The following is a 23,327-nucleotide window of genomic DNA, read 5'->3' on the forward strand; positions in this document are numbered from 1 at the left end:
AGCAATAATTAACGAGTATCGTGGGCCGGTAATGTCTGCATCCGCACTTCGCGGCAAGTTTCTGTCCACACGGCAGCACAGCATGCAGAGCTTGCCCCAATGAGAAAGGGCAACTATGACTTTATACACAGACGTGCACTGCCTACCAGGTCGCGTAAGCAGTAGGATTTCATCCAGGTGAGCACGGAAGATGAATAGCAAGAAGTAGCAGACGAAGAAGGTAGTTTGAATAAAATAGAAAGGTTTTTACGAGGAAACCGGTGGGGATGCATTTGTGCAGCATGCAGACGCATATTAAGTTTCGCGCGCGTGTCCACACTTTTTTCCCTTCCTTTCCGTTTCACTGCTTTAGCAAGAAATGGCAAGCCTGCCGACTGTTGGCCTTCATCGGCGTTCTGCTGCTGCTCTCCGGCATCATTGCGCAGCTGATGCGCAGGCGTCGGGGCAGCTACATGTTCTCCCTGACGTGCAAGTTCGGCCGCGTCGACGGATACTTGGTGCTGGTGCCCGGCGGGCAGCCGGTCATCCGCTACATCGGCGTCCCGTTCGCCGTGCCGCCAGTCGACAAGCACCGCTTCTACCCTTCGCAGACTGCAGAGCCGCTAGGTGAGCGGGTGGAAAAGCTCCGAGGAGGTCTCCGCGAGCAACGTTCAGGTGCGCGGAGGATATTAATGCGAAAGCATTACTTGGATCATGGGTGGCGTCCACGGAAAGTGCACACCGGAAATGTCCACTCCCGAGGCTTACCCGAGTTGCTCGGTGTACCAGCTCGGTTAAGCTGGGGTAAGTTCGGTGCAGAGTCGCGCAAGCTGCTCGAGAGGTTGCTCGTAAAGAGCAACATGGGTCGCACAATCTCTAACGGTGGCAATGGGAGGAACAGCCACTTGCCAGTGCAGTGGCGCATCTCTTACGTGTGAGGGCTCGCCGCCATCTATGAACGTTCAGCAGAGAATGACGGATTCTGCATATATGGGCATTAACCCACGGAGCGCTATGAATGCGCACGTAAAACGATTTAAGTGCCTCCGGTAGTTTTTTTTTTTTTTAAGCGAATCAACTACGTGACAAGACGGAACCGAGCCAACACAATTGGCCAACACTGGTGCTGTGGAAGAAACGAAAACACATAGAGCTGCTGGAAGTAGAAATCAGATGCATCAACGTCTACGCAAGGGTTAGTTGGTGGCGATCTATTTTGAAGGTCATCAAACAGCGCGATCTAAAGACAGAACGTAGGGAGTGACGAGTAACCCACCGCGGTGGCCCAGTGGTTAGGGCGCTCGGCTACTGATGCGGAGTTCCCGGGTTCGAACCCGACCGTGGCGGCTGCGTTTCGTTGGAGGCAAAACGCTAAGGTGCCCGTGTGCTGTGCGGTGTCAGTGCACGTTAAAGATCCCCAGGTAGTCGAAATTATTCCGGAGCCCTCCACTACGGCACCTCTTCCTTCCTTTCTTCTTTCACTCCCTCCTTTATCCCTTCCCTTACGGCGCGGTTCAGGTGTCCAACGATATATGAGACAGATACTGCGCCATTTCCTTTCCCCAAAAACCAATTATTATTATTAGCGAGTGACGAGGAAGGGGCAACGTCGACGCTATAGTGTCCAATTCTCGTCACAGTGTGTGGCCCTTTACGTGGACACTAGTGAACTCTGTGTATAAAGCACAGGATGCCCCTGACTGCGAATTTCAGGGAGGCCGGACAACGGCTCTTCCAAGCGGAGGATCAACTTCGTCGACCGAGACCGGCCCTGCCCGCAGGACGGGGCCCTCGTGCCCAGCTGGCTCGCGGCGAGCACGAGGGAGACCTCCGAGGACTGCCTCTACATGAACCTGTGGACGCCGGACAAGGAGTGCCTGTTCAACGGCCAGGAGTGCGGCACCCGCGCAGTCATCGTGTTCTTCCACGGCGGGGACCTCCGTCACACCGGAAACAAGTACGCTGCCGTCGAGAGCGGCATGCTTCTGAACACGAAGCTTCATCCAGTAGGCGACGAAACAGCATGAAGAGGACAACGAACGGAGAAAAGAATAGGACGACACAGTACTTGTGTCGTCCTATTCTCTTCATTAGTGTCTTTTCTCCGCTGTATCGTGGACAACGAACTATTCAATTCAGTTCAACTCAATTTATTTCGCGTTTCTTACAAGACTACTAAAATGCGAGGGCAATCAACAAAAAGCTGCTGATTAGCAGCTTGACGAAGGTTGCTGCCCTTATATTTGACATTTGACAGGTTGAAGGGCGCTAACATACAGCTTCTCATTAAACAATTATAGGTGTCTGAATTAAAAGCAGAGAACACATATACATATGTTGTAGACATTCTCATTGGACACAATCAAGCTCAATTTTCATAGGCGTACATGGAGACATATTACAAGCAATAAGACAACAAATAACACTATTGGACATACATTGGCGCATATGTTACACACTGCAACGCTACTCAAACACTCGGCATGTCATGTTACCATAATACGCATAATAAAAAACGCATCTTGTTCATTTTGCTGTAATCTCACAGCAAAAAAATAAACAAAATTACATAAGACTTGATACAATGAAATGTAAGGGAAACCAAATAAAACCATCACTAGACGAAGGACACAGAAATTATCGACACAATCGCAACAAATTGTCATTGAGGACCAGAAGTTAATTACATTGCTAGGCTAAGTTGCAAAAGCCCAAAACTACAAAAACAAAACTACAAAACTACGAAAAAGCCCGGACATACATCTTAGCAATATTAAGTAGCCTACTGTCCTTAATAATAGAGCAGCGCGTAACAAGACAAGGCAAAAGGAGGAACACAGAACGACACGAGCGCTGACGTCAAATGTTTGTTTCTTGCCGTTGCCACATATAAATACATGAACCAGAGCATGAAATGGGAAAGAGCAGTCAGGTCAGCTGATGCAAACAATACAACTCATCCTTTCGCTGGTTGCCATCGATTTAGAAAAGCGAGCTCTTTTGCTGATAGTGCCATGAGTAATGCCACGCTCGCACACTTGTTGCCTGCACGTGAACTATTCAGAGCCTCAATAATATTTCTAATGTGCTCATCATTGTGGCGGTTGATAATTAGGCTCCTTTCAAACAGGGGCATGCGCAGCTTTGGACGACCCCTTTTCTTAGAATGGATCTTGCAGTGGCGACAGCACTGTCGCCACGTCAAGATTTTTTTTGCTGATAGTGCAAGTGGCACTATCAGCAAAATAGTGCTGATAGTGCAAGTGGCACTATCAGCAAAATAGCTCGCTTTTCTAAATCGATGGCAACCAGCGAAAGGCTGAGTTGTATAGCTTCTATCAGCTGACCTGACTGCTCTTTCTCATTTCATGCTGTGGTTCGTGTATTTATAAGTGGCAACGGCAAGAAATAAACATTTGACAGTTAGCGCTCGTGTCGTTCTGTGTTCCTCCTTTGTGTCCTGTTTTGTTACGCGCTGCTCTATTTTCATGGATCACCAACTCGCCCAACAAGCAACACTTCTGTCACGTGTCACTGTGGAGTTTATGGTAGCTGGAGAGAGGTTGGTCAGATCGTTCTTGAGGGAAAACCTGCCTCAACCACCCTGAGGTTGAGTGACCAACCACGTGACAGCGTGGCGGCGCAGCCACAGCAAGCACCCTGAGGTTTTCTCTCCCTTGTTCACTCTGCGGTTCTGTAGCGTACTATGAATAATTTATTGAAGCGTCAGGTTCACGTCGGTGTTTTTGTATTGGTTATCTTTGGTTGGTTGCAGAGAATCACCCATAGAATCGTTATCATTCGTATTGCGCTGTGTCCGACGGCTTACAGTGGCCACTTTGCGGAGGGTGTTGGAAAATCATGAAAAATATAGCCAGGTGGCGCTAAAGCAAAAAAGACGTTGACGCTGCTGGCGCGCGGATTGAAGGAAGTTGAAGTTCGCCGTTTCTCCCACCGAATGACGTTCTGCCGGGGCCTCTCTTGCCGGGTCCCTGTGTTGTGGCCAACACCGTGACAATTATCCATCCAAAATGCGGAAAGGGGACAGAAGAATTCTGATCATTTTGTCTTCATCATTGCATTCCGAAATAGCTGCTGCACCGTGAAGTTTGGCCGGTTCGCTTCACATGTAGTTCATGTGCGAGAAGACACTACAGCGAGTCACCGCAATTTTACATTTTTACAGCACACGCTCTGCAAAAAGACTTCGCAGCAGCTACCTCTTGACGCTTCGAGAAATTCGGCCACTATACACACATCCTTCGGTCTTGAGGCACTGGCTGCCTTGTTCTCTAATGAAAGGAATACATTTGCCGCCTGAAACTGTTTATGTGGTGGTTTAATAAGACCATGCACCGCATATAGGGTAAGCATACGCATCGGGTATACGCAGTCCGAATGAAAACAAGCGCTTCACTGGAAATAGGGAAATAACTTGGCAGAGTTAAGAGTGTGTAGAACGTGTTCTACAGTACGTGTATCTATCCTGATAACCGAAAAGTTGTAAAAGCAAGCGCCGAAGTTGCAGAACATTAGTGGAGCCTTCTTTCTTTATTTCTTTCCGTCCGTCCGCCTGTCTGTCTGTCAGTCAGTCAGTCAGTCCGTCCGTCCGTTCGTCCGTCCGTCCGTCCGTCCGTCTGTCGTCTGTCTTACTCTTCTGCGCTCGTGTGGTGATGGCGCAGGGCCTACGACGGCGGCCTGCTGGCGTCCAAGGCGAACGCCGTAGTGGCCATCCCGAACTACCGGCTGGGTCTGCTGGGCTCCTCCATCGTGAACGAGTCGGAGTCGGTGGAGCTGGGCCTCGGCGACCAGATCACGGCCGTCCGCTGGCTGAAGGAGAACGTGGGCCTGTTCGGCGGCAACGCGTCTCGGCTGACGCTGGCCGGCCACGGCGCCGGGGCCGCCTCCGTCGGACACTGGATGCTCAGCACGCACCGCGACGTCGCCGACGTGGAGCGCTTCGTCCTGATCAGCGGGAGCCCATACACCAGGTGAGCGAAGCGGCAGTGGGAATGCAGTTCACCTCAGCGGAGGATCGGTTAGCTAGAGACTTGCTACCGTGTCCCGCTTCCGACACCACTGCGAGCGCCGATTGGCCAGGATTAACCCCGACGCGGTAGTTGACGGGCACGGGGTGCCATCTGGCGGCCGTAGGGCGTTCTGCGCACGCGCAGTGGCGCCTCGCGGAAGCGGATCACGGCAGCGGACCGCGGATCGCGCTGTTCTTGAGCTTCACGAGTTCTCCTCCCGGGCTTTGCGCGAAACGGGTGGACTCTAGCATCGAGAGCACGCAGTCAATAGGGAAAAAGAGCAAAACTCCATCCTAACTCCATCCATCATCTGCCTCGAGATGAAAAGTTATAGCGAAATATGCAGTATAAATCTGGAAAATAATGTTTATTTTCTATGTGTGGTCGGAAATTGTAAGCGAAACGCGCTTCTGATGATACCAGAGCATCGTCGATTCCACGGCTTTCCTCAGAGCGCCGCCATTTTGTTGTTACCGTGAAAAGTAGAGCTTCCGATGGATCTAATGCTGCATTTCTAAGAGAAAAACCGAAAGCAAACGAGGTGATCAGACAACAGCAAACGTAGCGCTGAGATCGGCTGTTCCGATCGCTGCGATCGACACATTGCGATGTCTCGAATGAATGAATGAATTAAACTTTATTTATGAGCAAAAAAAAAATAGTGAGTGCAGTCGCATTGGAGATGGCCGCCTGTTTCGCCCGTTGCACCAGTGCTTTCTGGTCCTCCAGGCGTGAGCTGGTCAGCATCGACTCCCACTGCTCAATCGTGGGTTTTCTGACGATCGCTAGACCCTGTTTTTGTTTTTTTTTCCGGCATGCCCACACCATATGAAATGTATTCGACTATTCCTCACAAAATGGACATTGATCTGAATATAGCGTGGGATGTATCCTATGCAGAAGGCTGAGGTGTGTGCATGTATTAGTTCGTAGTTTGCGTAATACTACTTGTTCCTCTTTAGCGAGTTCTTTTGAGCCTGTGGTTACGTTTTCCTTTCCAGTCTGTAATGCTGTAATAGCTCCCGGTATGTTGGTCAGTCTTTCCTTCTTCTCCTCACTAATTTCTGCTAACGCCCGATAAGCAACTGCTCTGTAGGCGTAATTTTTTTAACGCGCTGCAAAGACGCAAAAAAGCATACCACGCTGATTGCCCGCTAACGACGACTTCGCACGCTGCGTCATCTGGCTTGTATTTAGACAAATAACATTTCGTTTTCGGTGTAGTTTTTTTTCCCGCCGGGCGGCGCTCAGAAGACGCGGTAGCGTCAAAGTCCCTTGGCAGCCTGCGCATGCGCGATGCGTGATCTAAAACGTCGCAAATCTCAGGACTCCGCTTTGTATGCGATTGATTTTATCGATAACCCGAGCAGCAGCGAGTCTGAAGATACTGCCTTTTCGCCGGGATTCAGTTCTAGCATCGGCGACGACGGAAACCAGCCAGGAACACAGGCGACCGCGCTCCGGTGCCCAACTATAGGGTTTCCACTTATTCCTTTCTTGGCTCATGAATGGCGTGGCCGGAAGTTGTAGGCTGAACCTGTAGACGGCAGTTTATGGACGGAATTCGTCCGCACGAACTGTCAGTCATAAGTTGTGCGGTAACGAAAACAAAACTGTGTAAGCTGATTAAGCAATATATATATATATATATATATATATATATATATATATATATATATATATATATATATATATATATATATATATATATAAACAGAAACAAAAAAGTAAAAAATAAAAATATAAATGAATAATAGAATAGGAAACAAAAATAATAAGAAATTAAGATGAAAACAAAACATAAAATTAAAGAAAATGAAAGTAGTGCACTCCTGTAATTTTTCTCTAGCAATAAAATTTTTTAAGATAGAAGTTTGATCTTTTTCAGATGAAGTGGCCAATAGAGTGCCAAACATTTTGCATATTTTAGAAAATTCCTAACGTTTTCCTCTTTTTAGATACAAGCGTGTCTTTACAAGTTTTATTCAATTTTACTTAAAATCTTTTTTTTTTCATTTAAAATTTCTTGTTGCAACTAGCAATTCGTTATTAATTTTTAATGCCTAAAAAGCGTATTTATTTAGCTTTGTTTTCATGTATTGCATTAAACTTTAAATGCAATAATTTTCGGGAAAAAAAAGCTACTGAAACCTACAAAAAACGGTCATTTTCCCAATGGCAAGCAAAGAGTTGTAACCTCCGTTCTAAATTAAACTCCAGGCAATGCTTTCCCCGTGTCGTGCATGGCTCTGCTCCAAAACGTACCCACCTCGCTACTGCCGACCAGGGCTTAAAGTCTTAAAGTCTTGGGGGTCTCAGACCCCCTCCAATATGGACGAGGGGTCTGAGACCCCCGCGCCTTCACTGTCTGGTTATTGGCGAATTGGAATCTGCACACAGTGATCGTCTGCCTTTTTTTTTTTTTTGCAAGCGAGCATACACAGACCCGCCCTCCAAATTCGTGCACGTCCACTGTTCAGATAGCTTCACCGCCTTAGAACGGACTTTCTTTCTGCCGCTTTTATGTTACGTTATAAACTTTTATGTTATAAACTGAGCAAAAAAAAAAAATAAACACCCTTAAGTTTTGCGTAAAACAGGCTGCAAACCGCTTTCTCTCTCTCTCTCCCTTTATTACCCTCTCCCCCTGTGCTCGAATCACTGGAGACCCCCTCCGATTTTTTTTTATTAATTAATTAATTGGTTTTTTGGGGAAAGGAAATGGCGCAGTATCTGTCTCATATATCGTTGGACACCCGAACCGCGCGCCGTAAGGGAAGGGATAAGGAAGGGAGTGAAAGAAGAAAGGAAGAAGGAGGTGCCGTAGTGGAGGGCTCCGGAATAATTTCGACCACCTGGGGATCTTTAACGTGCGCTGACATCGCACAGCACACGGGCGCCTTAGCGTTTTTCCTCCACAAAAACGCAGCCGCCGCGGTCGGGTTCGAACCCGGGAACTCCGCATCAGTAGTCGAGCGCCCTAACCACTGAGCCACCGCGGCGGGGCTACTCCGATGGAGCCAGACTTTTGAATGAGGCAGACTTTAAGCCCTGCTGCTGACGGACGCAGGTACATGAAGGACACCGACGTGATCACGACCAACATTCGCATCCTTGCCCGCCGAGTCCAGTGCGAAAGCTACGGCGAGGTCGCGTCCACCGACGAAGCCCTCTCGTGCCTGAGGAAGCTTCCGTCGGCGCTGCTCGTGCCCCGGTTGACGGGCCTCAACGGTCGCGTCATCGACCCTTCGCGGAGCATGGACGACGTCTTCGCAGCGCCCCAGGAAAAGCCGCTGAGCAGCCGGGCCCTGCTTCTGGGCAGCGTGCCCGACGAAGGGTTCCACTTCGTCAGCCGAATGGCCAGCCTGGACAACGTGCCGAGCGAGTGGATGCTGCGGTGGCTCGCGTCTCAGGGCATAAACGACGCGTCGGCTTTTCTGCACGATTACCAGGTCAGTGCGGTACTTTCCTACGTCTGGCAGCTGCCGTAGAAACGCCTGGGTGAAAGGTTGCTCGTCAATGCAATTGTTGATGTGCCGTATATATAGGTTAAAGAGAGAGCGCATTTTTCGGCGAAAGCTGCTAGTGCGGGAAAACGCTGAGACCAAGTTTGGTTTTCAACAGCTATACAAGTTTTCCAACACTAAACGGAAAAACGGCAGCAAAGCAAGCAAGTTTCAGAACAGATCACAAGCAGCGCTGTGCTTATAAATGAGTTTATTCCGAAGGAAACAGCCTTCCAGCAAAGCAGCAGCTGGCTCGCTTTGCATATGTCACGCTCGAAACAAACACCGAATGAAGAAGCCTAAGATACCTCACGGAGGACCGCATACTTTCTCTGCACACAGCTCGACTCGCATGATAAAGCCGAACACCAGCAAAACAGGACGGGCGCAGCTTTTTCTGGTGTTCGGCCTGGCGAGTCGCTATGTGCCGACGGGCAATCCTATATGCCAACACGCCCAGTAATCTGTTTTGCTAGCTAGGCCTTCTCTGTAGTGCCCGTGTTAGGTTAGCTTACGTCAGCTGTGTTCATTGGTAAGTTGTAGTCGAGTGTAGGCAACCTGCAAACTGCAGTCAGGGCTTGTTCGCCTGCTTGAGCAGCTCCACAAGAGTTATATGCCTTAATAACTTATCTTAAAGACAGGTTATTAAAAAAGACCGTCGTATATTTCAGCACGCATTGTTCACTACCCGCCGCGGTGGCTCAGTGGTTAGGGCGCTCGGCTACTGATCAGGAGTTCCCGGATTCGAACCCGACCACGGCGGCTGCGTTTTTATGGAGGCAAAACGCTAAGGCGCCCGTGTGCTGTGCGATGTCAGTGCACGTTAGAGATCCCCAGGCGGTCGAAATTATTCCGGAGCCTTCCACTACGGCACCTAGTTCTTCCTTTCTTCTTTCACTCCCTCCTTTATCCCTTCCCTTACGGCGTGGTTCAGGTGTCCAACGATATATGAGACAGATACTGCGCCATTTCCTTTCCCCAAAAAAACAATTATATTATTGTTCACCGCCACAATGTTTGCATCCCTCCTTGTCGCACATGATGTTTTCACGATTCATTCATATATCTAGAACTTGTGTCAGCTGGAATCGCGTTCCCCATGATATTTGCTGAAATTACTCATACTGCTTGCCTTTCGTAATACTGCTATTGATTTTATATAAGTGTGTGCCTCTAACTACGTTTAATTTCGTAGCTGTTGTTTTTTGCGGTTTGAACGTGTATGTTATTCCCACTCCCCCCTTGTAACGAGTAACAGCTCTGAGGGTAAATAAATAAGTAAATGTGACGGCACCTGTTTGCTGGCGCAGCGTGAGCTGGGGGCGGTCAACTCGACGGTCGTGTGGAACGCAGCGTACGCGGACGTGAGGTACCGCTGCCCCATGCGCCGCTTCGCCGAGCGCATGGCGAGCAGCGGCGTGGCGGTGTACCGCTTCGTCTTCGACGCGAGGCCCTCGTTCGAGAATCCCGGCCTGGGCGGCGAGGCGGACCACTACGCCGCCGTCCGCCTCTCGCTCACCGACCTGAGCAGAGTGCGCACCACCAAAGCGGACGTCGCGGCTCGGGACCGCCTCGTCGACTTGCTCAACTCGTTCCTCAACACGGGGCAAGTTAATGCTGCCGTTAAGCGCGACATGAAGACGGAAAGGACAAGCGCTTGTCTTGTCCTGTCTTTCTTCGTATGTTAATGACGCGCCAAGAGAAAAAGAAAGTAATTTAATGAAAGGAAAAGTGAAGAGGTCGACCTGCGGTAAGGTGACCCCGGCCTGCTACTCCGCACTGGGGAAGGGGGAAAGGGAAAGTAAAAGGAGAGTGAGTTTCGAATGGAAAGTGATGATGCCATAATACAATGAGCATGCCTGGGGTGTTCTGGGTTAGAGGAGACTGTGCACACACTTGGTGGCACTCATCTCGCGAGACGACATGTAGCACATTTCTTCCTCAAGGCATGATGATGATGATGACGACGAATTTTTATGGAACAATTGCAGCTTTGGCCAGAGAGAGTCACGGCACAAAGTGTTTTTTCGTCTACGCAAGACGTGGCCAAAGACCCATTTCCCAAGTATTTAACCCTTGATAAGCTGAGTACAAGGCCAGGGTAAAGCTTGTATACCCATTGTATCAACCGTGGGTACCCAGATGCACTGGGGATAAAACCCCGCACCTCACGCATGCGAGGTGGATGCTCAGACCACTAGGCCACCTCTGCCGTCAGACCAGCAACGTGTCGCCCTTGCGCAAATGCCGTGTCACAAGGCAGTGCGGAGGAACAAGGCCATGTCACAATTAAGGCAGTGGTGAAGAAGCTCAGCTTGTGACTTGATGCTCAGAGCTCTGAGCATCAGAATAAGCCAGCGTGCGTGCACTGTCGAACCCGGGTATTCGAACCTGGATCTATCGAATTATCGAACAATCACAACATCCCCCGGCAAATTCGATGCAAAATGTAGCACTGTATTGTTCGGTTTCTCAGTTTCTTCGTGCGTGTCTCAAGAAGCATTCATAACGTTAGCTCTACAACCAAAGATCACTGCAAAGTTTGTTCTCCGCTCGAAAACAGCCTCCACAGTGCTGGACGGAACAAGTGCCGATAAACGTATTAGAAGAACGCGCAGGCTGTTGCCCTGCTCCTGCAGTCTAGAACGTGGCAACTATACAGTGACGCCGGTACAAGCCATCCATAAATCCGCTCCTATTTCAATTTGCTGCTCTATTGCGTCTCTGCAGGCCCCTGCCCAAGACCCTGAACGGAGAAGAGTGGGCCGTCTACAACAAGTCCACGAAGGCAGCCGTGGTAATCACCGGAGACGGACTGCAGGGCGTCACGCTGAACCAGGACCCGTGCAGGCACGTGCGTAAACACGAACAGGCAACAAGCGACAAGACTGAAAAGACTTCCGCAACTACGACCGCAAGAACCGAGCGGTCGGCGTCCGCAACGCGCCCAGCGCCGTCGTCGGTCGTGGTCTCGCCGAACTCTGCGCAGTCGTCGCCCCACCCCACGACGCCGGCGCCAGCGCCGCAGCCCGAAGAGTGGAATGACGATGGCGCCTTCGCTCGTCGGAGCGAGAACGTGGCGCCATTTCGAGGCGCCGTTTTCGGACTTTCGAAACGTATTTCGAAAAAGTACTACTCAGGACGTCATCGCCAACAAAACGAGGGCGTCGCGTTTCCAAAATGGTAGGCGCGTGGCTTATTGTGATGGTACCGAACGTAAGCGAAAAACGAGTAAATTAGGGACGAGATTTTCGGATACACCTTCTGCATTCAAATAAGCTTTCGCGAAAAAGAATACAAAATATATAAATTCACGAATGTGATTCGTATAATTCGTTGATTACAACGTTGCAGCTGCAGTGCGTAGATACTAATGACTTTAAATACAATCAGCACGCTCCTTTAGTGATGCCCGTTTGTTCAATAACCCATATATACTAAAGCAGCACCTGTGCACATCAACCATAGTCCGCGTGTGAGCGTGGAAAATAACTGTAGCCACAGACTTATTTCAGCCATGGCTGCGCAAGGGACGAAAGAAAACGTAGTCCGGAGGCTAAGAACTGCACGAACTCTCCTTGAGTCCCTTTAAGGCCAAAGTGGAAATCAAGCTGTCATTTAACCAAATGCACAAGAAAAAATTAGCACTATACTGTGGAAATGCAGATACGCATCCAGATAAACTGGACACAAGACGATGCTTAGAACGCTGAGCAGAAAAAAGTAGACAACCTTGCACGCATAGCGAGGGCCTCTCCTGGGTTTTCCGTGCACCATATTCGCCCATGTTTCCGGAGCTGCGCGAGAAAATGCGCTTTCTGCTAGACCGAGCGTCTGTCTGCACGCGAAAGTAGACCGTAAAATGCACCTATAATTCTCTTTGGAACATATTTTTTTCGTTCTGCTGCACGCAGTTGCATCGCCATAGATTACATGGAAAGAGAATCAGTGGCCAGAGGGCGCTGCACAAAAGCAGTCACAGACGTTTTCTGAACTGAATTCGTGTCTGCAGATGTTTTCCTGCGACATACAGTACAGGGTTTACTTGTCAACAGCCGCAAGTACGAAAGCAAAGATTCAAGCAACCACGACCACTTGGGGTTGCGTTCATATTTTCTTTTGTCCGTATGAGCGCGGCTGTTTAACATAACATCGAGCCAATGTCGCGTCTATCTAATGAACCCCAAGTGTTCTAAATTAATTAGGAATCCCCCACTACAGCGTCCCAATAGCCCACGTGCCGCTTCGGGCGTTAAGTACCACAACTTAAAAATTTTCCAGGAAATCAGCCATGAAAGCCAGGAGTACGTGTCATAAGCCCTTGTCACGCATCGGGCGCTTCGTGCCACGGCCGAAACACCGCGCGTATCAACGGAATGAGCGCGCCGTCTATAAAATTTGTTCCCGGGTGCCCGGGTTCGAACCCGACCGCGGCGGCTGCGTTTTTATGGAGGCAAAACGCTAAGGCGCCCGTGTGCTGTGCGATGTCAGTGCACGTTAAAGATCCCCAGGTGGTCGAAATTATTCCGGAGCCCTCCGCTACGGTACTTCTCTCTTCCTTTATTCTTTCACTCCCTCCTTTATCCTTCCCTTACGGCTCGGTTCGGGTGTCCAACGATATATGCGACAGATACTGCGCCATTTGCTTTCCCCAAAAACCAATTATTATTATTACTATAAAATTTGCTGCGCTGCTCTTTACAAAGTCTTTGCTACCACAGGCTTTGACCGTTAGCGCAGTGAGATTGCGGAGTATTCTGAGGACTTGATCAAACGCATCGTTTTGAGAACACCAAGGTCATCTACATCAAGCTTAATCCGCTGAAGCGACAGCTTCTAGTGTCCTCCTCGCAAACCGGGCCCGAAAGTAAACAGGTTTGATGTAGAGTGGCGATTTGGGCTAGTTGATTCAAAACGGTTCACAAGCCGTTTTCAGTTGGTAGCAGTCATAGCGTGTGTTGTCTTGCCTTCTTGCTCAAAGCGTTGCTTTATGCCTCAAATTAGTCTTCCATCCGCGTAAGTATACATCATTCGCGACGCGGCAATGTTTATTCCCCACCACCCCGCGAGCAACCATATTGTGCGCAAGCACGCGTTTCCATTCAGGTGGCTCACATAGCGAGGAAGCCTTTCCTGGAAATGTACATTTCCAGGAAACACACTGCCACAGTGTGTTGCGGATGCACACCAAATCCAGAAACAGCTCCTCCATATAACAGCGTGGCACCTTCTTGCAAGCGAGCGCGTACTTCTGCGGTTTCACTTATAAAAATGGTCTATAGACAGTCTATAGGCTTCTTATAGACTCTATTGCCTTTCTATAGATATTTATTTTTGTCTATTCAGTATGTAGACTGTCTAAAGACAAAATTATACTAAAAGTGTGTGGCCATAAATCTATAGATTGGCTATAGACTGCCTACAGCATTTGTATTGCCTATAAACTGTTCTCTAGGATTCGTCTATAGAGAGTCTATAGACTGTATAGCCTATGAACAGTCCATAGACTGTCTACAAAAATTTGTAAAGGTTCTCGCCACTGTGCGTAGTGGACTTCGCTCCGACGGTTGCCGTGTCGGCTAGTCGTCCCTTCCTCGCGGTCCACGCGAGACAAGTGGACCGAATGGAAGTGTAAAAAGGTTTCCTTTGTCCCCATCAAATCCTTGAAAAACTCACGTCGGCCGCGAAAATTCCGGTTTCTGCGAGACCTTTGGTCGAAAGCTGCACGTTCTTCTTTCTAGTTCGCCTCCCACCTAGACAGATTTCTTTCAAAATGTTCACATTACACGCACTTAATTGTTTTCAATCCACGAATAATCTTGGAAAACTCAAATTTTGCGATAGAATTTCACCAAAATTCCTACTTCCGTCCCCGATTTCACGAAAAAAAAAGAATAAATAACACCCCACTTTTACCTCACCGAGTTTCGAAAATACAGAACCCGGAAGCAAGGCACTGTTTTTTAAAAAAAAGTCGGCGCTCCCGTTCTGGCCATATTAGAGACTATCAATATAGCACGTACCACTATCTAGGGAGCCTCCATACAACTGCATGCAGGCTCCCTACCGCTACCACTTACCGCGCGTTGCCGCTGTGCGTGCGCAGGTTGCTGAGCCGGCTCGTTGCGCGCACGTCTGCGCCAAACATCGGCATGCGGTAGCGGTACGCGCTGTGCCAAATGTCTCTATTCTCCTCTGGCGTTTCGCGCGTTTTCTTCAGAGCGCGGAAGGAAACTATTGGACGAAAAGGTGCAGAATAAAGCTATCTTTTCAGAAGATGTGCCATTTTGAACTTACTTTTACGCTATACAGGTGTTTATTTGCAAAGTTTTAGCAGAAGTCTTAATAATATAAGACTGTCACCCCGCCCTACATAGCTCACGTTAGCTGGGACGCCCTCTATATTACGTCTACACGGCGCATGCATCTACGCTTGCTCAGTGCCTTGATGTATATACAGCACAGTCGTCAAAGACCACCAAAAATTGTACACAGCACGCGCGCACACACGCACACAAAAGCACGTACGAAGAAACAACACCGCGACGCCGAATCCACACATCAAGCATAAAAAATCAGCGTCATTAAAGCACATCTCAGTAAGTCAGTAAGAAAAAAAGCAATGGGTGCAGTTGGGCGTTTGAACCAGTTGGGCCCAATTGGCCAACTCACGAATCCAACTATATACGTAGTCAATTTGGTTTCCATACCTAGTTCCAGTTGGGCATTGCAATTGGTTCTGCGTTTCCAATTAAATTACCTAACTGGTTCGTGAGGTTCCAGTTTGTTCCGGCACTTCCAGTTAGATCGCCCAACTGGAACCATGCATTTGAAACCAATTGGAGCTTTGGAACCCAGAAAACCAATTGGAAGCTGATCTCACAACAGGAAGCTCCAGTTGGTTCCAACTGTGCGATCTCATTGGAAAATCTAAGTGGAAGTCAGTGATGTCCTTCGCAGAGTCCTGTATGTATGTATGTACATATATATATATATATATATATATATATATATATATATATATATATATATATATATATATGACGTTCCACACACACACACACACACACACACACACACACACATATATATATATATATATATATATATATATATATATATATATATATATATATATATATATATATATATATATATATATATATATATATATATGACGTTCCACGTCACACTCGCGGTAATACAGGACGTGCTACGTCCGCCGCTATGGACGAGGATGGCGCTGGTGAACACTCAAGTTTCGCTTACACCCAGTAAACATAAATACCCACGAGAGCAGCAGATTTGACAGCCGTCGCCGTAGCTCAGTTGGTAAGAGCACCGGACGCGATATTCGGAGGTCGTGGGTTCGGATCCCACCGGCGGCATGGTTGTTTTTTCTGCTGCTTTATAAGTGGTTTTCTTTAAATGAAAAAAAAAAAAACTTAATTGAAGTACTTTTCTCCCACTAATTCGCACTATAAATTAAAGAGAAAAAAATAACATTCCCCAATGCACCTTGGTTTCGGTGACTGTTGGCTTCCTTCATGTATATATGTATGTATATATATATATATATATATATATATATATATATATATATATATATATATATATATATATATATATATATATATATTTGGACAAAGTGGCAATGGCGCGTGTTCTCGCGTGGAAGAAGCGTGTAACACAGTATGCTCACCCCAGCTCTTCACCTTCGTGTTGCATATGTAAAGAAAAAAGCCCAGTATGTTCCCGTGGACCCGCCTAGGCACACCAGAGGCAATTACAGAGAACCACCACCTCGAACAGTGAACATCTACCGTTTATTTACAACGCTCGAGAGGCTGCGCACGTCAGAAAGGCTTCTTGACGTGCTGCGACGCGGGCGGGTTGACGATCTCCTCCAGCTGCCGCTGCAGCTCCTCCAGCTCCAGGTCAGGCACGTAGCGGATCTCCTCGTGCTCGGGCAGGTGCCTGTGTACACTCAGCCGTACGCCCTCGGACAGGATCCCCTGGACGGCCTCCACGAAGACGGGCGCCATCACTCCGGAGAGCTCGGACACCTGCCGCCGCGCCCGGAGACGCCAACGTCAGCCCAGACTGGAACTTGCCACGCCAGCAGCTTCACGCTAATTAATTGTTAACCACCACTGGATATCCTTCGGAAATGCGAGACTGGCGCATGCAAGGAGGAAAGAACGAGCACGACCACCCTTTTCCAACTTCTGTTGATGTCACTCTCCATCTGGCCGCCCGGCTTGCCAAAGACGCTGTCAACCACGCTCACTGTACAGTACTCACGGATTGAAATAGGACATTCGGAGCGCGTGGCCGTCGCTTCATGGAGCGCCGCCCGTAGACGCTCATGGAACCAAGGTGGTGCATTGTGGTATGGCGTGAGAGGGAGAACATCTACAAAGCAGAATTGTTCCTTCCAGTAGCCAATCAGCCGGCCTCTGGTTTACCACATGCCTGCGTGGCACTGCAAGGCTAGCGCTCCGAATGTCCTATTTCAATCCGTGAGTACTGTACATGCTTCAAGTGATTCAGACAAGCCTATCCAAAAAATGTTGGCCTACTGGTCTACTCGGCGCTTAACGCGTGGCGCATGACATGATCACATGCTGAATTGAGGATCTCCACATCTTTATTTTCCTTCAGTGGGGTAGGGTACTGAGGACAGAGATTAGTGGATGGAACAGATACGAACGCTACAGGGAAAATGAATGGGTGAGGACCAGGGCGAAGGAATGAACGGGTGAAGCGCTCTAGGAAATGCATACCGTTCGCATCTGGGCAAGAAAATTAGGTTCCCTGAAAAATGTGCAATCTGTGGGCGTGAATCGAGTGGGCATGAGGGTGAGTATCCTCGTGAGGGAGCGTACTACTACCGCTGTCGCGTCTTTGGCCCATCACACTTTGTAGCAATGTTTTGTGCTTGGCATGAAAGAACACACTTCAGTAGAGAAACTTTTATGCGGGTGCTACTTAGTAAGCAGCCGCGTATAGTGTAATGATTTAATTTTGGAAACAGAAAATTAAAGGAGTCAACAAAAATGACATCACTACGGTGCTGCGAACCATGTTTTCACACAGCCAAAACGCCACGGTCCACTTATTCCCGCAAAACCACCACCTTGTCACCAATGAATGCGCGCGTTTATGAGGCTAAAGACAAAATTCTTAGAATTTCAGAGTATTCAACATGATCTTTGACGCTTCTAGGATCCAAAGTACAGCTTTGAGATGGTTACCTGGATATTTCGCTCGTAAACATTCAAATTGTATGTCTCTTCTACTACAGTGCTCTGTGGTTTGTACGTCGATATTGACATCGATTCCAAGGGTGTGGCCCAACTGTAAGGGAATAGTAACAAATTTCAAACGCCGAAAATGAAGCAGTTCGCATTTATAACAACCCACTCCACTAAACAGCTAGAGGTCAAGATGACTCCTTACCATTCAGAAACCTTAATGCCCAACATTGCAGCTATTTTAGCCACTTTCTTGGCGTTGTGCTCGAGGACAGTGAAGTCGTATCCTTTAAGCTGGACGTTAACAAGGCCTTCATACACTGGCAGCGGGGGTTTCAGGTACTGCATATGACGCGAAAAGCAGAGTGGTTTCAGAGATCGATCATTTTAATTAGAGACACAGCAAAGAATTTACCTGGAGATATTCCGGCTCATGGTACTTCATAATTGATCTCGCACTGAAAACCTGAATTTTTGATGCCCGCCTTGTCAACTTCAGCAAGGTCTAGAAAAGTGGGAGACGAAAATTAGAAGGGATTGAAAAGTTGCAGCCGGGACGACGTGCTTACCGATACTGCACGTTGATTCATGTTTACTGCGCCGGCGGCACGAAAAGTAAGAAGAAACAGAAAAGCTAATATCGATAAGGGTCGCTTAAACCGGGAGAATCATACAGTTGCGCATTAAACAAGATATATCTGAAGTCTACAAGAAGAGCCGATGGCACTCATCAAAACTACTTTCGCCACCATTCACGTACACGCTACGACTCGACTTGTGTTGGCTAGAAAAAAAGCCAACTTTAGTCATCTGAACTTTTTTTTTTTTTAGAAAAGTCCAAAAAGAACTTTCTTAACAAAACAATTTTTTCAAAAAAATAATGCACATATTTTAAACACGACAGTAATTCCATTGCGAAGGTTTGTTAACTACAAATGAGGATGGTTTCGGTCCTGACAAGACGCACAGCAGCGCTGTAGCAGCACTCAAGCGGATCCTAGCGACCAAGCCTATCGGTTTAACAACTTTGCGTTGCCGAAATAAAAGAAATTAAAATAGACTGCTACCAACCGCTCATCAAAAACAGTGTTTCCGAGATGACTTTACGCCATATTTACCGCCCTCGTGCATCTAATCTAGGCTCATCCTCTTTCCTGCACGACACTGACTACGATCAGATTAATGAACTCATGCTCGCAAATTCCGCTCGAACTCGATTTCTATTCGAAAAGTTGTTTAAACAACTTACCCGCAGCTTGAATTTGTTGCTAACCGCAGATTTCGCACACTGCCCCTTGGCAGCTGTTTCTGACCACCAAGAAAACGCATATTTGTGCCATTTTGGGTTCGGAGTGCAACTCCTGGAAGGGCACATGCGAGGTGGGCTAGTACAGTATTTACCGGAGTCTAGAAGCAAGACCGTTGTACAACGGTATCGACTTGGTGCCTAGCACCCTCAGAGCTAAACCACGGTAGACAGTGCTGCTGCTCTAACGCACCCAATGGCTGCAATTTTTTCTTAATGAATGCTTGCACTGTCGCACTGCACATGTGCAGGCCATCTTGATCACAAAAGTGCTGCAAAGAACGCGATGTACTCTAAGAAACGTTCCAAGACATAGAAACAAAAGAAAAATTCGAAATACATTTCCTTGGAAGCCGCACCGCAGTGGCTATTATGCATGGTGCTCGTCTGCTGACCCAATGACGTGGGTTCGATTCCAGCTACGGTGGTCGCATTTCGATGAAGGCGAAATGCTAAATGCTCATGTACTGTGCAATGTATATGTAAGTTAAAAAACCACCAAACACACCGATGCTTGGGCCAGTTGGTATCGATAAATCTTGAAATACGTTTGCAGCATGAAAAAAATGGGGACACGAGGCATTCGTCCAGTCTTTTCTTTGTGTCCCAATTTTTTTGATGCAGCAAACGTATTTTGAAAAGAAATCTAGTTGGTAGAAATTATCCGCAGCCCTCCACTACGGCGTCCCTCGTGCCTGAGTCGCTTTGGTAAGTGAAACCCCATAAACCCACCCATCAAGCAAACCACTTCCTTGGTGCATCACGTATGTGATGAAATGAAGGAAAACTGATTGAATTATGCTTCTTCCACCATATACTGCAACCCCGAAGGTTTTGAACCTCACAAAAAGTTAGCCTTAACAGCAACTGCATTCTTCTTTGCTTTCATTCTGCAGTCGAGGAATGCATTGCTGATAAAAAAAATGTGCTCCACTGAAACCTGGTTGCACATACCTCGAAGTCGAATTAACGAATGCTCGCAATTTGCTGCACAGCAAAGCAAGAATCATTCGCAAACAGCATTTCATGAACAAATATAAATTCAGAAGCTTTTAACAAAGTCATTGTCAAAAACTATGCAGTCACTCTTGCTGGCGTCCTCCGTGTCACGGCAGCGACAAGTACCTTCTTTACTTGTTGCGCCATCATTTTTTGTCTATGCACTCACGACCATGTACACTGCCTTATTTGTGCAAGACGAAAATACTTCAATTAGAAGACAAGATTTCACTTTGTACTGCTGCGTTTGTTTAGGAGGAAATAGAAACAAACCTGAATCCTTTTCATGCAAAATTTATAAAACATGATGCATACCCCCTCAGACACATTGTCACTCCTTGCATTAGAACTATGGTATGCATATGAACTCCTCTGTTTAGGCTAATATCAATAAGCTCCAATTCCTCTACACCTTATCTCAGGATTTCAAAACTGTCTGTTCTTATCAATTACACTGTTCGTACTTGGCATTTGTTTGTGATCCCCAGTGGCTAGATGTGTTGCTTCATGTCCTTGCCTTATTTATTACATTATTCGTTATTTTCATTCCATCACATGTATTGGTTCTTGCTTTGTATAAATACATTTATCCTTTTGTAAACACTGCCCTACAGCATTGCTGTAAACATATCCCCTTATTTTGTGCAGTTACATGGTGCCCAAAGCGCAGTCAGTCTACCTTTAGCTCAGGGATCCAGGATTTTTGGTGATCCAGAAAACAAAATTCCAGTTGTTGTAAATACTGGTAGTTTTATCTAGTTTTTTTTTAACTTCAAACATGTTTTCCATTAAAAGCCAATTTTCATGCTCCAAGCTATACTACTGCAATGGTTTGTAAATTTTTGCCAATCTGCTTTTACGCCACCAGTACTTATTTTCTAGCTAGTATCTACTGCAGAGATAATTTTGCTTTCAATATCCCTAAAATCCAGAGCTACTGGAAGACTCGGAGATCTGGGTAAACAGCTTTACAGTCTACCAGTGCAAGTTTGTTTTCTACACTACCACCTGCATGCTACAATACCTCCCTGTTCATAATTCTATACTGCCTGATACTAAGGCAACTTTATCTAGCCTCAGAGTATGGCATTTGAATAATCAGTGCCATACAGCGGTGGCTGGTCAGACCTACCGTGTATGCAATACCTTTCAGGAGGGCCCTAAGTAATGCAAAAATGAGTGCTTAAGGATTCAACCTCACCAATAGAAAAATGCCAACAATTGCACGGTTTTAAGGAGCACCCAATTATCACAAAAAAATAGTGCTCAACTTTACCCCCAAATCTTAACAAATGCCCCAAAACAGAGGAATCTTTGAATGCACCAACTCAACTGATTTTAGAACTTATTAAGGCAGTTCTGTTGACAATGTGCTCCTAAAGCACCACTGTAGCTTGAGTGCACAGGTCTAAGAGGACAGTCCCTTCCCTACGTGCCAGCAACATGAACAAGTACACAAGACGTAACAAAAGTCAGCCCACTAACAGAATTCTCTTTCCTGGCACAATAATGATTTTATTTTACAGTAACAGGCCAGGAGACGATGGATGAAACAGTCAACATGAACAGCTGCACAAGGCTAACACTATGACATGATTTTTTTATGATCTGTGTTTATCTGTACAGGCACTCTTGGACATGATGAGGACGGGTGGCCGATAGGCAACTTGAGAGTGCAACACGGCAACCAGTGATGAAGCAAATTCAGTCTTCAGCTGGAACATGGCAGCTAGAATGATGACCTCTTCTTAGCAGATGTTGAGCTGCTGCTACCGGAACGATGAGTAAGACATGTTAAGGAAAAGAAACTCGCTACATTCAAAGACTACTTCAATTAAGTGTTCACAGTATGCTGCAGCAAAGAAATAGCAACGACATAACGCAGACCCATACTGGATAACTTCTATTAGCCTTATAACAGATAACAAATGACTTATGCAAAACTGCCCTGAAACTTTACCGCATCACGCTCACGCATAAGAATGCTCAGAGTCTTTTCAAAAGCACAAATGATCCTACACATAGCCTACACATAAGTAAACCTAATTTAGCTGTCCCTCTGATACCCTACTGTTAATTGCATCCACACAGAGACCAAAGCCAGCGGGCATGTGTAGCAGGCTAACCATCTTCATTTTACAGAAATCACAAAATAGTACTTGTGCTGGAAAATGAAAGGACCCAAATGCTTCGCTGGCCACCTTTTTTTACCTAAGTAACAGCAGCAAAATTTTTAAACAGAGAAGTTGAAATTTGAATAGAATTTTGCAATTAAGTTTTAAACAGAAGCCAACTAAAGACAACCATGTGTGATGTGTGTGTGTGCCACTTACAACAAAATATAAGCTGAGTAGCAAAGCTATTAGTAAGCAAAGCAATTTTCATCATGTGAATTCGAATGTGCAATGGAAAGTAAAAACAGAAGTTACAGGAAGCAACTTAATGCATGCAGCAAATTAAGTTGCGCTTAGAATGAAAAAAAGAAAAACACTACATACCCTACCCGCTTAATGAACAATGTCAAAAGTAGGTTTATTTAATCAATAGGGTGATATGAAGAAGGAGTGACACACTTAGTGTGCAGACAGTGCACTTGACTCCGTTGATTACAACTTTGTCATAGATTAATGTAAACAGAGGTGGGTTATGAAGAGGGAGCGACCCACCTCTGTGCAGACATTGAACCTGACTCTGTTGATTAGAACCTTGCAACAGCAGACTTTGCTTTGAAACCCTTTCTGGAGTGCATATGCCAAAACTGAAGGGGACAATTAAGCTATAACTTAAGGGTATGATGTGACAGCATTAATGGGTTAATTCCCTTATATAAAGAATTGGTCATTCTTTACTTTAAATTCATAGATCGCTGGGAGTCCTCGTACCACTCCTGGTGCAGTAATGCAGCGGTTAAGTGATGCGCCACTGCTTTGAGATGGCAGGTGATGCCACCGGTGGGGCTTGTGAGACTAAGGTTGCTCTTCCCAACCTTTCAAGACCAATGACTGACTTCAGTCCCACCTGCCATGGTGGACAGTTTGCTCACAATAAGGCGGGCAGGCCGTGATGACGCCACGAGGTCACGTCACCTAGACGGACCATCTAAGCTGCTTCTGTGGAGATTTTTCTTTCACACCACTGCCACCACCATCGACGCTGGGTTTTCTGCCGAATGGGAACTTCAATGCTATTTTGTTAAACGCATCATTCAAAATCACCGCCGTTCACCAAAGGATGGCACCACCTTATTACC

The 23,327-nt window shown here is 46.9% G+C and overlaps 3 protein-coding genes across 7 annotated transcripts in view; 1 reads left to right on the forward strand and 2 right to left on the reverse strand.

Moving 5' to 3' along the window:
- The first annotated feature begins 368 nt into the window (after positions 1-368).
- On the forward strand, positions 369-12,832 carry LOC144129940 (neuroligin-2-like). The gene is made up of 7 exons (XM_077663996.1): positions 369-606; positions 1,693-1,936; positions 4,662-4,970; positions 8,080-8,461; positions 9,826-10,121; positions 11,246-11,369; positions 12,797-12,832. The coding sequence occupies exons 1-7, from the start codon at positions 429-431 to the stop codon at positions 12,830-12,832; spliced, it is 1,569 nt and encodes a 522-aa protein (XP_077520122.1). The 5' UTR covers positions 369-428.
- Positions 12,833-16,322: 3,490 nt separating this feature from the next.
- mRpL48 (mitochondrial ribosomal protein L48) lies at positions 16,323-18,537 on the reverse strand. Its single transcript, XM_077662711.1, has 5 exons — positions 18,342-18,537; positions 18,188-18,277; positions 17,978-18,114; positions 17,773-17,875; positions 16,323-16,581 (listed from the first exon to the last, which is right to left on the reverse strand). Exons 1-5 carry the CDS (start codon positions 18,360-18,362, stop codon positions 16,372-16,374), a joined length of 561 nt encoding a protein of 186 aa, XP_077518837.1. The 5' UTR covers positions 18,363-18,537; the 3' UTR covers positions 16,323-16,371.
- A 3,029-nt stretch (positions 18,538-21,566) lies between these two features.
- Positions 21,567-23,327, reverse strand: part of tho2 (THO complex subunit 2-like protein) — a 64,365-nt gene continuing 62,604 nt past the window's right edge. For all 5 annotated transcript variants that reach the window (XM_077662717.1, XM_077662715.1, XM_077662716.1 and 2 more), the window contains one exon: positions 21,567-21,861. In XM_077662717.1, the coding sequence (XP_077518843.1) occupies positions 21,807-21,861 (55 nt within the window). In that variant the 3' untranslated portion in view covers positions 21,567-21,806. The remainder of the gene's footprint in view (positions 21,862-23,327) is intronic.

The sequence above is a fragment of the Amblyomma americanum genome, chromosome 4 (assembly GCF_052857255.1).
Source record: "Amblyomma americanum isolate KBUSLIRL-KWMA chromosome 4, ASM5285725v1, whole genome shotgun sequence".
Taxonomy (NCBI): domain Eukaryota; kingdom Metazoa; phylum Arthropoda; class Arachnida; order Ixodida; family Ixodidae; genus Amblyomma; species Amblyomma americanum.